The sequence below is a fragment of the Hemitrygon akajei genome, chromosome 6 (assembly GCF_048418815.1).
Source record: "Hemitrygon akajei chromosome 6, sHemAka1.3, whole genome shotgun sequence".
Lineage (NCBI taxonomy): Eukaryota > Metazoa > Chordata > Chondrichthyes > Myliobatiformes > Dasyatidae > Hemitrygon > Hemitrygon akajei.
The window spans coordinates 122,479,356-122,494,135 of record NC_133129.1 but is presented as its reverse complement, the minus strand read 5'-3'; the positions used below and the strand labels follow the sequence as shown (position 1 = coordinate 122,494,135).

General features: G+C 38.1%; 1 protein-coding gene across 6 annotated transcripts in view; it reads right to left on the bottom strand.

The window, feature by feature from the left end:
* Window positions 1–14,780, bottom strand: part of phf21aa (PHD finger protein 21Aa) — a 395,003-nt gene that overhangs the window by 48,062 nt on the left and 332,161 nt on the right. For all 6 annotated transcript variants that reach the window (XM_073049161.1, XM_073049163.1, XM_073049159.1 and 3 more), the window contains one exon: window positions 6,915–6,966. In XM_073049161.1, coding sequence (XP_072905262.1) covers window positions 6,915–6,966 — 52 coding nt within the window. The remainder of the gene's footprint in view (window positions 1–6,914; window positions 6,967–14,780) is intronic.

Sequence of the window (14,780 nt, the reverse complement as noted above, 5' to 3'; positions counted from 1 at the left end):
TACGGCAAATTGCCACCCTCTTTCAATGAGGCATCTATTATTCTTCTTTTAAAAAAGGGCAAAGACCCAACAGAGTGTTCCTCGTACAGGCCGATCTCTCTGCTCAATGTTGATGTAAAGATCTTAGCTAAAGTGTTGGCTCATAGATTAGAAACCGTTATTCCCCCCATTATCTCTGATGACCAAACAGGCTTTATTAAAAACCGTCTCCCTTTTTTTAACATTCGGCGTCTATTTAATATTTTATACTCAGTTCCAACTGGGACTCCTGAATGTGTTATCTCCCTTGATGCGGAGAAAGCATTTGTATAGAGTGGAACTACCTTTTTGCAGTCTTAGAAAAATTTGACCTCGGCCAAAGTTTCATCTCTTGGATCCAATTGCTGTACCTGTGTCCTACTGCTTCTGTTCTAACTAATTTGCAGAAATCCCAAGTATTTAATCTCAAACGTGGCACCCATCAGGGATGCCCCTTAAGTCCCTTTCTCTTTGATTTGGCTATAGAACCTCTGGCGATAGCATTTTGAAATTGTCCTGAATTGACCGGGATTTGGAGAGGGGGTGTTGAGCATAAAGTTTCTCTCTATGCTGATGACTTATTACTCTTTCTCTCAAATCCGTCTACATCTTTACCTCTAATGTTTTCACTTCTTGACCAGTTTAGCCAGATCTCTGGCTATAAACTCAACTTACATAAGAGTGAACTTTTCCCAATTAATAAAGAAGCACAAGAACTAATATTTCGTGATCTCCCTTTTAAAGTAGTCCATAATCAATTTACTTATCTTGGAATTACAGTCACAAGGAAGTTTAAAGATCTCTTTCGTGAAAATTTTGTCAATCTTTTCATATGCTATAAAACAGAGTCTGGTACAATGGTCACCTCTATCTATGTCCTTGGTAGGTCGTATTAATGTTGTTAAAATGTATGTTCTCCCCAAATTTTTATACTTATTTCAATCTATCCCAATTTTTATTCCTAAATCTTTTTTTGATTCCTTAGACTCTATTATTTTGTCATAACTGTGGCAGAATAAGCACTCTAGAATTAATAAAATCCACCTCCAAAAATCTAAAAAAGAGGGTGGCATGGCTTTACCTAACTTTCGCTTATATTACTGGGCAGCTAATATACATTGTGCTGCCTTCTGGTCTTTCTTCCACGGCCAACCCGAGTGCCCTGACTGGGTGGCAATGGAGTTGAGCTCCACTAAAGAATTATCTATATCTGCACTTCTTGGCTCTGCACTCCCTAGCAGTCTGCCCAGATCAATAGCTAATCCTCTGGTTAGACACACTTTGCGTATATGGGCTCAGTTCAGGAAATGCTATGGTTTCCAGGGGTTTTCCGTTTCTAGCCCTGTCGCACATAATCACCTTTTTTTACCTACTACGTACAATTCAGCATTCCATGTTTGGTACAGGAAGGGCATTAGACATTTTGAAGATCTCTTCATTGATAATCGCTTCGCTTCTTTTCAGCAGCTCTCCGTTAAGTTCAACCTGCCTAACGCTCACTTTTTCAGATATCTCCAAATCCGACACTTTACTGCTCCTTTAATTCCTAACTTGCCTGAAATGCCTGCGAAAAATGCTATGGATCTATTTCTTTCCATTAATCCACTAGGTAAAGGTTTAATTTCAATTATCCGAGATAAACTAGCAGCCTTACGATGGGCCCCTGTGGATAAAATTTAAATGGCCTGGGCGCAGGATTTAAATATCTCCTTATCCGAGGAGAGCTGGGACTCAGTTCTCAAATCGGTTAACTCAACCTCCCTTTGTGCTCGCCATTGCCTCTTACAGTTTAAGATTGTTCATAGAGCCCATATGTTTAAATCTAAACTATCTCGATTCTACCCTGGCATTAGTCCGCTCTGTGATAAATGCAAGAGGGGCGTGGCCTCTCTCATCCATATGTACTGGTTCTGTCCTAGTTTGGAGAAATTCTGGAAAGACGTCTTCACTACATTATCGGGTATTCTGAATCAGCACCTAGAACCTAACCCCTTAATTGCTCTGTTCGGTTTTTGGGGCGAGACAGATTTATGTCTGGGTCCGACCAAATGCCGAATACTATCCTTTGCCTCTCTCCTGGCGAGACGCTTGATCCTCCTTAGATGGAGAGATGTTGCCCCGCCCACTCATGCGCAATGACTTAACGACATTATGGCCTGCTTGGACCTCGAAAAAATTCATTATTCAGTTCTTAATTCGGATCTAAAGTTCCATAAGGTCTGGGGACCTTTTATCGAGTACTTTCATAACCTTCCTCTTGACTAGGGTTTTTTTTTTCTTTTTTCTTCTTTTCGGTCCCTTGCTTTCAGCTCTCTTTTTTTTTTCTGGTAGCAGGCATTATTATCCTCTGTTGCTAAGTGTATTCACAGTCTGGGAGTTTGACTGTCCGGACTTATACTCTTTATACTGTGTGGTGGTTGGTCTGGAGTTGTTGTTGTTTTTTTCTTGTGTTGTGGGGCTTGGGGAGGACACTAAGCTCACTTGTCTTTAATTTAGGTGCTTTTTTGTTAAATTCTCTTCCTTTGTAGCATATTGTTATTGTATGCTTAATCTTGCACTGTATTAATGCTCCTCATTGGGATTTGGGGTTTTTAATTTTGTAAAATGTTTTGAAAAACTTAAAAAAAATTTAAAAAAAAAAGAACTAACGGACCATATGCTCTCTCTCCTGGGCAATCACCATCCTTATTTTATTTTTAAAGAACTCTTTATGCAACAAATAACTGATCAAGTTTGCATAGCCCTCACTAATATACAGTGAAGGACTATAGGTAGCTTGTTAAATGGCTGATAGTCTACACTCAACCTCAGGCAGAGGTGAATCATACCTTCTTTTCCTGTCTCAATAAGCCTTGTCAGCAGACACATGCCAGCAGTTCTATACCAGACACCAGGTCAATGTTTTTGCCACGCACGCTTTGGCATGAATGCCAAAAAGTCCCAACCACCATACAGATTTGACAACTTTTCAAGTGCTTAAGCCAATATGGGCTGATTATTAACCCTGCTAAATGCCAGTTTGGATCGTCTACTATTGACTTTCTTGGCCACTGCATCACCACAGAAGGTACAAGCTGCTCTTATGAACTTTTCACTGCCATGCACCACCAATGCACTGCAAGAGTTTTAATGTATGGTGAATTTCTATCACTGCTTCATTCCGCGAGCTGATGAACTTATGCTGCCCTGTATAGTAGCCTTAAAGACAGTGCCACTAATGGCATGCTTAAGTGATCAGTACACATAACCAGAGCATTTGACCATACCAAATGAGCTCTTTTGAATGTGACCCTAATGGGGCACCCGGTCCCCAACAAACCTGTAGTCATCACTATTGGTGTCTGAGACTATGCTGTGAGTGCTGTGCACAGTTAGTTGGAGCTGTGTCGCAGCCACTCGTCTCCTTCAGCTGGCAGCTCAATGCAACCCCCTTCCCCCCCCACCGGAGAGGAAATACAGCAGTGAGTTTCTTGGCCTCTATCTGGCCATCTGCCATTTTCATTTTCTACTGGAGGGTTGGCATTTCACAATGTTTGTTGACCATAAATCGCTTGTGTACACGATGGCCAAAGCATCAGACCCCATGTCTACATGGCTGCAACTCCACCTGGTCTACGTTTCGGAATTCATAACTGGCATACAGAACAACAAGGGGAAAATAATGCTGTGGCTGATTGCCTCTTACAGCCTGCCGATGCCATACATATCGGGTTTGACCATGTGTCGGTAGCTTGGTCAGCTGCCACGCCGGAAGAGGTTCAGGCTTACAGGACAGCAGTCACAGTCTGCAGCTGGCTAATGTCAAAGTTCAGGCACACAGGTGTTTCTCTCATGTGTGACGTCTCAACCGGGCACTTCAATGTATACAATCTTTAATAAAAATATGTGTCTGTGTGTATGTCTCTGTGTGTGTTTAATCTATAAAGAAAATAAGCATAAATATTATGACTATACAAAATTACTTAAAGGTATTTTCAATTACTCAAGATGTTACTTAAGGATACTTCTGAATAAGATACATTAAATAATATGGTTACAAATTGCCCTCATTGGGTGAACTTGGAAATTAAATCTGTACAAGGATTTGCATTGGGTTCTATTTTAGGGACTTCTCTTCCCTTTGCTCTTTCTAAATTGCCGAAACGAATTGACAACCCGATAGTTAAACATACTTTACTTATATGGTTTCAATTTCAGAAATTTTTTGGGTTGACTCAGTTTGTTTTAAATATTCCTATTGTATCCAATTGCTTTTTTTATCCTTCTATTATAGACCAAGCTTATTCAGCTTGGAAGACTAAAGGATTATTACGATTTTCTGATTTATTTTTGGATAATTGTTTTATGTCTTTTGAGCAATTATCTAATAAATATAATTTGCCTAGATTTCATTTTTTTTTAGATATTTACAGATTAGGAATTTCTTAAATACTGTACTTCCTACTTTTCCAAATTTTGTGTTTTCAGGTATTTTGGAGAATTTATTTGAACTAAATCCTTTTCAGAAAGGGCTAATATCAAAACTTTACAATATAATTATGAAGGTACGTTCAGAGCCCTTTTATAAGACTAAAAATGATTGGGAAAGAGAACTTAACCTTATTATCCCTATTGAGAATTGGGATAAAATTCTTCAATTAGTTAATACATCATCTATATGTGCTAAACATTCATTAATACAGTTTAAAGTTGTGCACTGGGCTCATATGTCCAAGGATAAATTGGCTCGTTTTTATTCCTAAATAAATCCTATTTGTGACAGATGTCATTCTGAGATAGCGTCTTTAACTCATATGTTTTGGTCGTGTCCGCTTTTGAAAAAATATTGGAAAGATATTTTTGCTATTATTTCTGCGGTATTGAACATTGATTTACAACCTCATCCTATTACTGCAATTTTTGGTTTACCAATGATGGACTCACTCCATTTATCCTCTTCCGCTTGTCGAATGATTGCATTTCTTACATTAATGGCTAGAAGATCTATTTTGTTGAATTGGAAAGAAATTAATCCTCCTACCGTATTTCATTGGTTTTCTCAAACTATGTTATGTTTAAATTTAGAAAAAATTAGAAGTGTTGTATTTGATACTTCTATTAAATTTGAAAAGATATGGAGACCATTTATTCAATATTTTCATATGATGTAATATGACCCTGTTCCAAGCCTATTTGTTTTTCCAGTTTTGATTGTATATATGTTGAGAGGATCGGAGTTGACGACACTGATGATTTTCTATTGTTGTGAGATATTATAAACAGCCCTTTTTTTCCCTATTTTTTCTTTTTCTCTTTTTTCTTTTTTTGTTTTTTTTCTCTATTAGTTATTAGATTATTAGATTAGTTTTTTTTGCATAATTTTTTTTCTTTTTTTCTGTTTTAAAAAAAAGTATATATTATGATATACCTAGGTTTGACTTGTTTATTTGTATATTGTATCGTTCATGATTTGGGAATACTCATTCATACTGTAATCATTGCTTATGTATTCTCTCAGGTTTAGTTGGAAAGTGTATGTTTGTAATCCCATTATCTATGTATCATTTTATTTTGTTGATATTAATAACAATAATAAAAAGATTGAAAAAGAAAGAAAGAAACAAGTTGGAAAAAAAACACATTCAGTTGTAATTAACCTGCAGATGACCAAAATCTGTTCATTAAAATGAATTCCACACCCTCACCCAAAAGTTGCATTTTAAAACTGATTCTGCAGTGGAAGCTTATGAAAAATAAGCTTGAGTGAAAATTTGAGGATTAAAAGATTCCACTTCAAAACTTGCTCAATTTTGAATCTACCTTTAGCTGTTTGCACCCAGGATGACAACTGTATTTCAGTTATCTAATTTAACAGATATAACTAATCAAAAATCAACTAATCTCGTAAACTATGCTGAGCTTATTTTATATTGAACATTGTGCCTTTTGAAAGCCACTGTCTTCTTGTATTACTGAGTTCATAGATTCACACAGCATGGAATCAGCACCTTTAGTTCCACTGAGTCTACACAAACCACCAAGTACCCATCCACATTAATCCTGCACTGCTCACATTTTATTCTCCCAATTCCCCTCAAATTCTACTACTCACCCACACTATAGGGGCAATTTACCACTGGCCATAAACCTACCAACCCGCAATGTCTTTGGAACTTAGGAGAAACTAGAGGAAAACTACTTTGACCACATGAACAGGTTGAAAACATTGTGCTACAATTGACTGATTGTTGGAAGTTTCCTGCCAAACTACTGCTAAAAATGAGCTCAATTTGGCCAATGATTTCATTTCCTTTAAACCAAGTTTCACTTTTTTCAGCATCTCTTTTGAAAACAGATATTTGATATAATGGACACCTTTTAGCATTTTACCTAAGTAGCAAATGGCATTGCCCTTATCGAAGATCTAACTTCTTCCAGGCTAAGTATTTAACAACTAGAAGTAATCTCTCCCACAGTACTCCACATAGTTTTCAGCTCTCTTAAACCTTTCCTAATCTAGATGTGCTGAATCCAACTAAAGCAACCTAACTTCATTACATTCCTTGCTATTTTGACATACACCTGTGAGCCCAAAAATGAGCATCGACTCTGGAAAGACCTAGTTTACAACAGTAAGGATTCTAACTTGTAGTGATTTAACCCACTAAGTGGCTGTGGAGGTATTTACTTTAAATAAACTTCCTGTCTCCATATCAGTGTTTCTTTTTTCCATATTGAAGTCATTCATCCTATAATTTAAAAAAACAGACATGATCCACTACAACCTATTCTCAAATAAAAGGAACTGAATATTAATTGAAAAAATTTATTGCTGTTACTGGAAAGGATCAGGAAAATGGCACATGCAAAAGATCTTGCAAATATGAAAGAGAAAAGCAGCAAAAAAGCATTCTTACCTTCAAGGTGATCATGTGTAACCAACCCCAGAGAAACCATGAATGCAACTTTCTGTACAAAATGAAAAACATAATCATGCCCATTTAAACTATACAATTGCTCAATGTCTTATTATATCTCAATTTTAACTATTTCCTGCAGGCTATGCAGATGGAGAAAGAAACCGGAAAATGTTGAACTATTGAGAGAAAGCCAGCAAAAACGCTCATGTGCTTTGAATGTTTAATCCAATTTTAACAAATAATTTAGCTCACAACAAAGATCAGCACACATTTTAGTTAATCTCATAGTTTTATGTTTTCTTTTATTATAGTGGATTTCGGTTAATTTGGCTATCTCTTGATTGGCGCAGCCACTTAATTTGGGGCAGAAGACTGTTGCTGAACAGTTTCTAACGGGAGTCAGACACATGCATTTGCCATCCTTATCATGCTTAGAGCAAACAGTTTTTAAATAGCATCAGGGGTGTGTGATTGTGTTAAAAAGAAGTGATATTTGTCACAGATCGCTGGCGAAAAATAAGCAGCAAGACAATTCAAAACTTTTGCTCACTGTGGTTTCAAGCATTTAGGCTTGGAGATGCCATGCATTAGGGTGGAAGTGAAAATTAAATGATTTCACTACTTCAACAAGTTAGAAACTATGAAGAATTTGAAGGTATCGACAATCATTTTGAATATGGCAATGAAAATGAAGATTTATAGGGTGCAATCATTGTAAGCTTCATATGAAGGCAGTCCATATCATATCTACTCTAAGGTGTCTGTGCTGATTTTGTTAACTTACGGTCAAAAGAATGTGTATACTGTATGAATTCCTCCATCAATAACTATTAGGAACTAATATAGTTTTGTAGTACTAAAGTAGTATGGGTAGTGTTCTAATTTGTGCTGTATTTCATTTAGACACATAATTTGTTACATAGTTAAATGATAGCTTGTCTTTTTTTTAATAGCTTTTTAACTATTTGCATGGAACATCAGCTAATTGGGGAAGCTGCTTAATTGGGCAAAAATGTACTAGTCCCAATGTGTCTCAATTAAACGAAATCCACTGTATATTCAAAATACTAAAAGCAATTCTACTTGCACAGCTTCAATAAATAAATCATAATAGATTTTAGTATCCAATCAAATCCCATACTAACAGTGTCGTCAGTTTTCTCAACTTGACACTATACATTCCACTTGAAGAGAACTACCTCACTATGATGGTTTGCCATTTTACTTACCAATTCTAGAAAATGGAAAGGCATAACAGGATATTTTAAAGATCGCCCACAATCAGAAGCTTCAACTGTTTTTGATAACGGAAAATTACTTTAAATAACTTAGGAAAATAACTAATTTAATTGTTGATTTATTATATCATAAGACCATAAGACATACGAGTAGAATGACATCACTTGACCCATCAAGTCTGTTCCATCATGGCTGATTTATTATCCCTCAAAATCCCATTCTCCTGCCTTTACCCTGTAACTTTTGACACCCTGACAAACCAAGAATCTTTGATTTAAATATACTCAATGCCATCCTCCATAGCTGTCCATGGCAATGAATTCCATAAATTCACCACCTTCTGTCTAAAGAAATACCTCATTTCTGTTTTAAAGGGATGACTTTCTATTCTGAGGCTGTGCTCTGTGGTCCTAAACACACCCACTACAGGAAACATCCTCTCCACATCCAGTCTATCTAAGCATTTCAATATTCGATATGTCTCAATGGGATCCTCCCTCATTCTTTAAAACTCCAGCGAGTTCAGGTATGTCAACCCTTTCATTCCCCAAATCATTGTCTTGAACTTCTCCTGGCCCTTCAACAATGCCAGCACATCTTTTCTTCAATAAGGGGCCCAAAACTGCTTACAATACTCAAAGTGTGGTCTGACCAATGCATTATGTAGCGGTTACTTGAAAAACAAACTAAATCTGCTGAGAATCCAGTGAGGGAATTAACACTGTATGATGTGCTTCCAAATAACTGAGGTCCAAGTAAAAAAAAAGTATATTTGATCCTTTACTATGAAACCGGCAAAGATGAACGATCTAATATAGTGATATTAGCAAAACCAGAGGAATCAGTGAAATAAGCAAAGATCGTAAGCAAGCAAAGTTAGTGATAACAACCCTAGTGATCAACAAAATATATTCATTCCCTGGCTCAACCCCTCTCGAACTAAACTAAATGAGGTTAAAGTGTGAATATATAACTATACACATATTTTGCTTCTACCACGCCCCAACCATGTGACAAATTTGCATAACAAAATGCAATATAGGCAGGCAGAAAATAGATACATGTTTCTATATTTGGGACCCTATTATACTTACAACTATGTACTACAAAATTAGGAGTCATGAAGTCTTCACGGATAAACAAATGACCCCATACCTCTTCACCTCAAAAGGTCCAAAATAGTCCAATCCTGCACGAGGAAAGAGGTTCAGCTGGAGATACCTTGTACAGAGACAGATCTGCCATCTACTGGCATTCTGGAGTTGTCAACAAACATATGGCAACAGGATTCTCTTATAGCTCCATTAGTGCTGGGAATCCCGTATTTTGGTGCAATTTGGACAACATGTGAGTACAGTCACCATGCCCCACCTCTTGATCTACAGGCCTCAGAAGGATATCTGAGATATAGAGATCCTTTGCCAGTATAACAGGATGTTTAGACTCTTCAGGCATAGCTACTCTACTAAGCTGTCTACCAATTCTCAAGCCAACATCTTCAAGTACTGGATTAAGCTTGAAAACATGCGTGTTCCTTTTCATACTTTCTCCCCTGTGCAAACTTGAGAATTCATCTGGAAATCTCTTTCTCTGGCAAAACCAAATGATCTCCATTTCCGCCTTTCTGAGCTCCTCTACTGAGGACAACCTCGGCCAATCTAACCTTTGGCCCGTTCAACCTCTCTCTCCTGGTTGTTCTTCATCCAAATAAGACTAAGCAAGAGCCATGTTCAATTGCTTCCTCGTCCAACTAAGAATCAAGAGTAGGTTCTTAAATTTAAGAATCCAGGACCATCTTCGTCAAATGGGTCAAAGACGAAAAGTGATGGATTGTACATGTTACTGCATCCACCTCCTCTTCAATCTGCACAGTATTCACTGCAACACTTCCCTTAACTTGCAGATCATCTAGCAGTAGTTCTCCAGAACAATCAGGATTCACAGGCCATTTCCTTTCAGGCTCAAGAAGATACTGAGGCCCTGTTTCCCATGGTTCATTTTTCAGGAATGCTTTCACCTTGAACCTGCTAGAGGCCACATCTGCTGGGTTGCTTTACGTGCTTACATACCTCCATGTAGATGCCTGTGAGTCCTTAAGAATTTCTGAAACCTGGGGGACTTCCGGTGAGGCATGAGGCAAGATGGCAGCAGAGCACTCAGCGCTAACATATAACCCTCCTTTTTCAAGTTCTTTAGGGCTCATAGACAGTCTTAATACAAGGTTGAGTTGGAGAAAGATCTTACTAAAGACATGGCCTCAAAAAAAGATTCAAACTCAACCAGGAAACAAGATACCAGCAGACGACACCAAGCTAGCGATTCATCCAAGGAAATAGCTATGCTAATTAAGCAAACAATGGCAACGGAGATGGAATCGCTTCAAGAAACGGTAGCCCACATGCTAAAGGAGTCGCTGGAAAAGGCTCTCAACCCCATACAGAAGCATATGGCAGAGAATGGTAACATTCTCCAGTCGTTGGAGCAAGCGGACATTCATGCTAAAAAATTTAGCACAGTCTTCAACAAAATAGACAACATTCAGGTTTGCTTACGCAAGAATGAGAAAGTTACAAATTCCTGTCTCGTGGAGGTGACTAAGATATGGAAGAAGCTAAACGACTTGAAGGACAGATCCAGGAGAAACAATGTGTAGCTGGTCAACCTACTGACAGGCGCTGAGGGCGACGATCCAAGAGGTTACCTCCAGAAGATGCTCCCTAATTGGATTCCAGTGCTCAAGAACTCCCACAGCACTCCATTAGAGATTGACAGAGCACATAGGATCTTTTCCAACAACACTTCAAGACCGCGGACCATGATTTTTAGGCTTCTACGGTGCACTGACCGGCAGGCTATCCTGGAGGGTGCAAGGAAAGCCAAACCTACTCTCCCTGATGGCACCCAGCTGCAGTTCTTCGCCAACTACAGCCTTGGCACAATGCAGGAACGGCAGGGATACAAGGAGATCCGTGCTAAGCTTTGACAGAAGGGGATCGACTTATTTCTTTTATACCCGGCGACTTTGAAAGTGAATATCAAGGGCATGAAGATGTTGTTTAACTCGGAAAAGGAAGCGAAAGAAGCTCTGAAATTATCGATGCTGGGAGATATGGAAGAAGACCATGAGCAAAGTCCACATGCCCTTCAGGAGGAGATGGAACTACATTAAGAGCTTGGACTAGCCTGTATGCGCAATCTAACAGGCACGGGCAAGTTAACGTTATAGATGTGAAGTTCTCTGGTTATTTTACTGGAAAGTCATTCGTTGCACTTTTGTATTTAGTTAATTAAGGGGCCAATTTGTTTCTCAGTATTGCAGGTCAGAGTTTTAAGGTGATATTCAATATACCCAATTGTCATACTTCATCAAGAATGAAGCTGAAAAACAGCAGTTTGTTCTGAATAACTTTAGAATGTTATGTCTCCAGTAGACTTGTTTACGTTCCTGGGCACCAGATAAGATAGCACTGGAGCCATCGCTAAGCGACGATCTGTTAAAGCGACAGTTTCTCGCTAGAGAGCTGTTGGGGTCTTGATAATGTGTTATACTATATTTGAGAAGGAAATGGTTTTAATTATATAGGTTAACGGGTTTGTCCAGGTTTTTTTTCTCTTGTCTCTTTGATATGATTGTCTATGAGAACTGCTTTACCTTTCTAATTTGTTGTTGCTAGAGGGGGGCGGTTAATGTCAGTGTTCAGTGTCTGACATTGCTAAGTGCCACTCACAGATGTTACAAAGTAAAGGGCTGAATGTGAGGGGTGGTGGGAAGGGGTGTGGGAAGGGGGGTAACTCAGGGCTCCAACACCAACTTACAACAACAGATCCAGGGGAAGATGAGCAACACAGATACATTAGAAAATCTTACTATTGTATCATTTAATGTTAGAGGATTAAACTCTCCCTACAAGCGTTCAAAGGTTTTGGATTTCTTACGCAGGAAGAAAATAGATATCGCACTGTTACAGGAAACACATCTTAAACCTAATGACATTCCCAGGGTTCAAAACCACTTTTATAAACCCGTTATGGCATCAGCTGATGGTACTCGTACCAAAGGAGTTATGATATTAATGAGACAAAATATTAATGTAGCAATTGAAAGGTCTGGTGCCGACAATAAAGGACGTCTAGCTTTTTGCTGTACATCCATTCAGGGTAAAAAAAAAGTTGCATTCATTAGCCTATATGCTGCAACTATATTCGAGGTTGAATTTTTTCCCTCAATTACCTCACAATTATTGAAGTTAAGTGACTACCAACTATATGTTGGCTCGTACATGAATGCTTTGGTAAACATTAACCTCAATAAATCTTCTTCAACTATATCAAGCTCTCAAGAATCTGCTTCCAAAGCGCTTAACCTTTTTCTAACGGATTTAAATTTAACTGATGTGTGGAGGGTGCATAATCCATCTGTTAAAGACTATACCTTCTTCTCCACAAGACATAAAACTTTCTCTCGGATAGATTACATTCTTGTATTCTCCGGTCTGCTGCCTTTAGTACACTCAATAGAATTTTTGCCAGACATCTATCTGATCACAACCCAGTCATATCTACTTTTAATTATGGCAAAATTAAAAATAAAGCTACTAGGTGGAGATTTAACTCCACTCTTCTAAAAAACGACAAATTTCTATCACAACTGAGAACAAAACTGACAGAATTTATATATTTAAATAAAAAGTGTCTCAGATGTGACAGTGATTTGGGCCTCCATCAAGGGTTTCTTATGAAATAATGCCATATGGTTTAGTGCCCATCTACATAAAAGCCAGCTTCAAAAGATTTCCACCCTAGAAGAACAATTTTGGAGAATGATCTCAAAAGGAGATACACCATAACAAAAGAAAATGAGCTCAAAACAAAACAAGCAGAATTAAATGACTTATTAAGTATCAGGGCAGAATATATGATCCATATAACCAAACATAAGTATTATGCAGAAGGCAGCAGACCGAGCCATCTTTTGGCACTAACGCTCAAACAACAGGAAGCTAAAAGGTCTATACCAGCAACTAGATGTGCTAAACGTGGAGTAGTATCTTCAACAGAGGAAATAAACGAGACATTCAAGAATTACTTTAAAGAATTGTATACAAGTGGCTCAGTTCCTTCTGAGAATGACTTCACCGATTTTTTTTAGTGGATTAGACCTCCCTACATTGTCATTAGAGGACACCAAAACTCTAGACTCTCCTATTACACTGGATGAGCTACTTAAAGCAGTCAAAGCTACAAATAGAGGCCGTACGCCAGGTATAAATGGCATACCTGTGGAACTTTACCTAGCTTTCCATACAGATCTAAACACAGCCCTGATCACAGTTATACCTAAGCCCGGTAAGGACCCCTTGGAGTGTGCCAATTGCCGTCCAATCTCCTTGATAAATGCTGACCTCAAGATATTTTCCAAAGTCTTAGCCAGTAGACTTGAGACAGTAGTTGGGAAAATAATTAACCCAGATCAAACAGGCTTTATCAAGGGGCGTCTCGCATCTGATAATATTCGCCGGCTCTTACACATACTAAGTGCAACATATAAAATCCCACCTGCCTGTGACTTGCTGTTTCTTGATGCTGAAAAAGCGTTCTATCGTCTTGAATGGCCATATCTTTGGAGAGTTCTTAAAGAATTTAAGTTCGGCGATAAATTTATCAATATGATTCAAACATTGTATGCTAATCCTTCAGCCTGGGTATGTGTGGGAGGAGGTTTCTCAGAGTTATTTGACATAGGATGGGGCACATGACAAGGGGACCCTTTGTCCCCTTTAATTTTTACTATATCTATTGAACCGCTTGCACAGTTAATTAGAAACTGTCCTCAGATCTCCCCTATTACAATAGGTACAACTTCACATTCGATATCACTTTACACGGACGACACGCTAGTTTATATGGCAAATGTTCAACAAATTCTCCCCTATGTTTTAAAAACACTGGAGCAATTTGGATTTCTTTCAGGATACAAAGTTAATTAGTCAAAATCAGCACTGATGCTGATTAATACAGATAAAAGTAAGGTGTCTCTCCCTCCCCAAATTACGGTTACAAATGAGGTCCACTACTTGGGTATTAAAGTTAATACTTCCCTATCATCTGTGGCTAAAACAAATTACTCTTTAATTTTGAAAAAAATAGAAGATATTAATAGATGGAGACACCTGCCAGCATCAGTCCCAGCCCATATATCGGTCATTAAAATGAACATCTTACCCCGCATTAATTTTATCAGCTCAATGATCCCACTTGCACCTCCAGCAGGATATTGGCAAAAACTGGACTCCTTACTACGATGCTATGTTTGGAACAGTAAACGACCCAATATAAAGTGGTCAACTCTACAATTCAAAAAGTCGAATGGGGGATTGGCATGTCCAAATTTTAAATTGTATCACTGGGCATTTGTATTAAAAAGTCTTAGCTATTGGATGGAGGAGGATAAAGTTTTATTATGGAAAAATATAGAACAAGAGCTAATAGCACCAATAAGGTTGAAGGACTTTTTCCTTATAGGTATGTCTACCAAAAAATGTGATTTGTATTACGGTCCAATTTTAAGCCATATGCTACAAGTGTTTAGAGTAGCAGAAAAACTCCTAAAATTTAAAAGCGTAT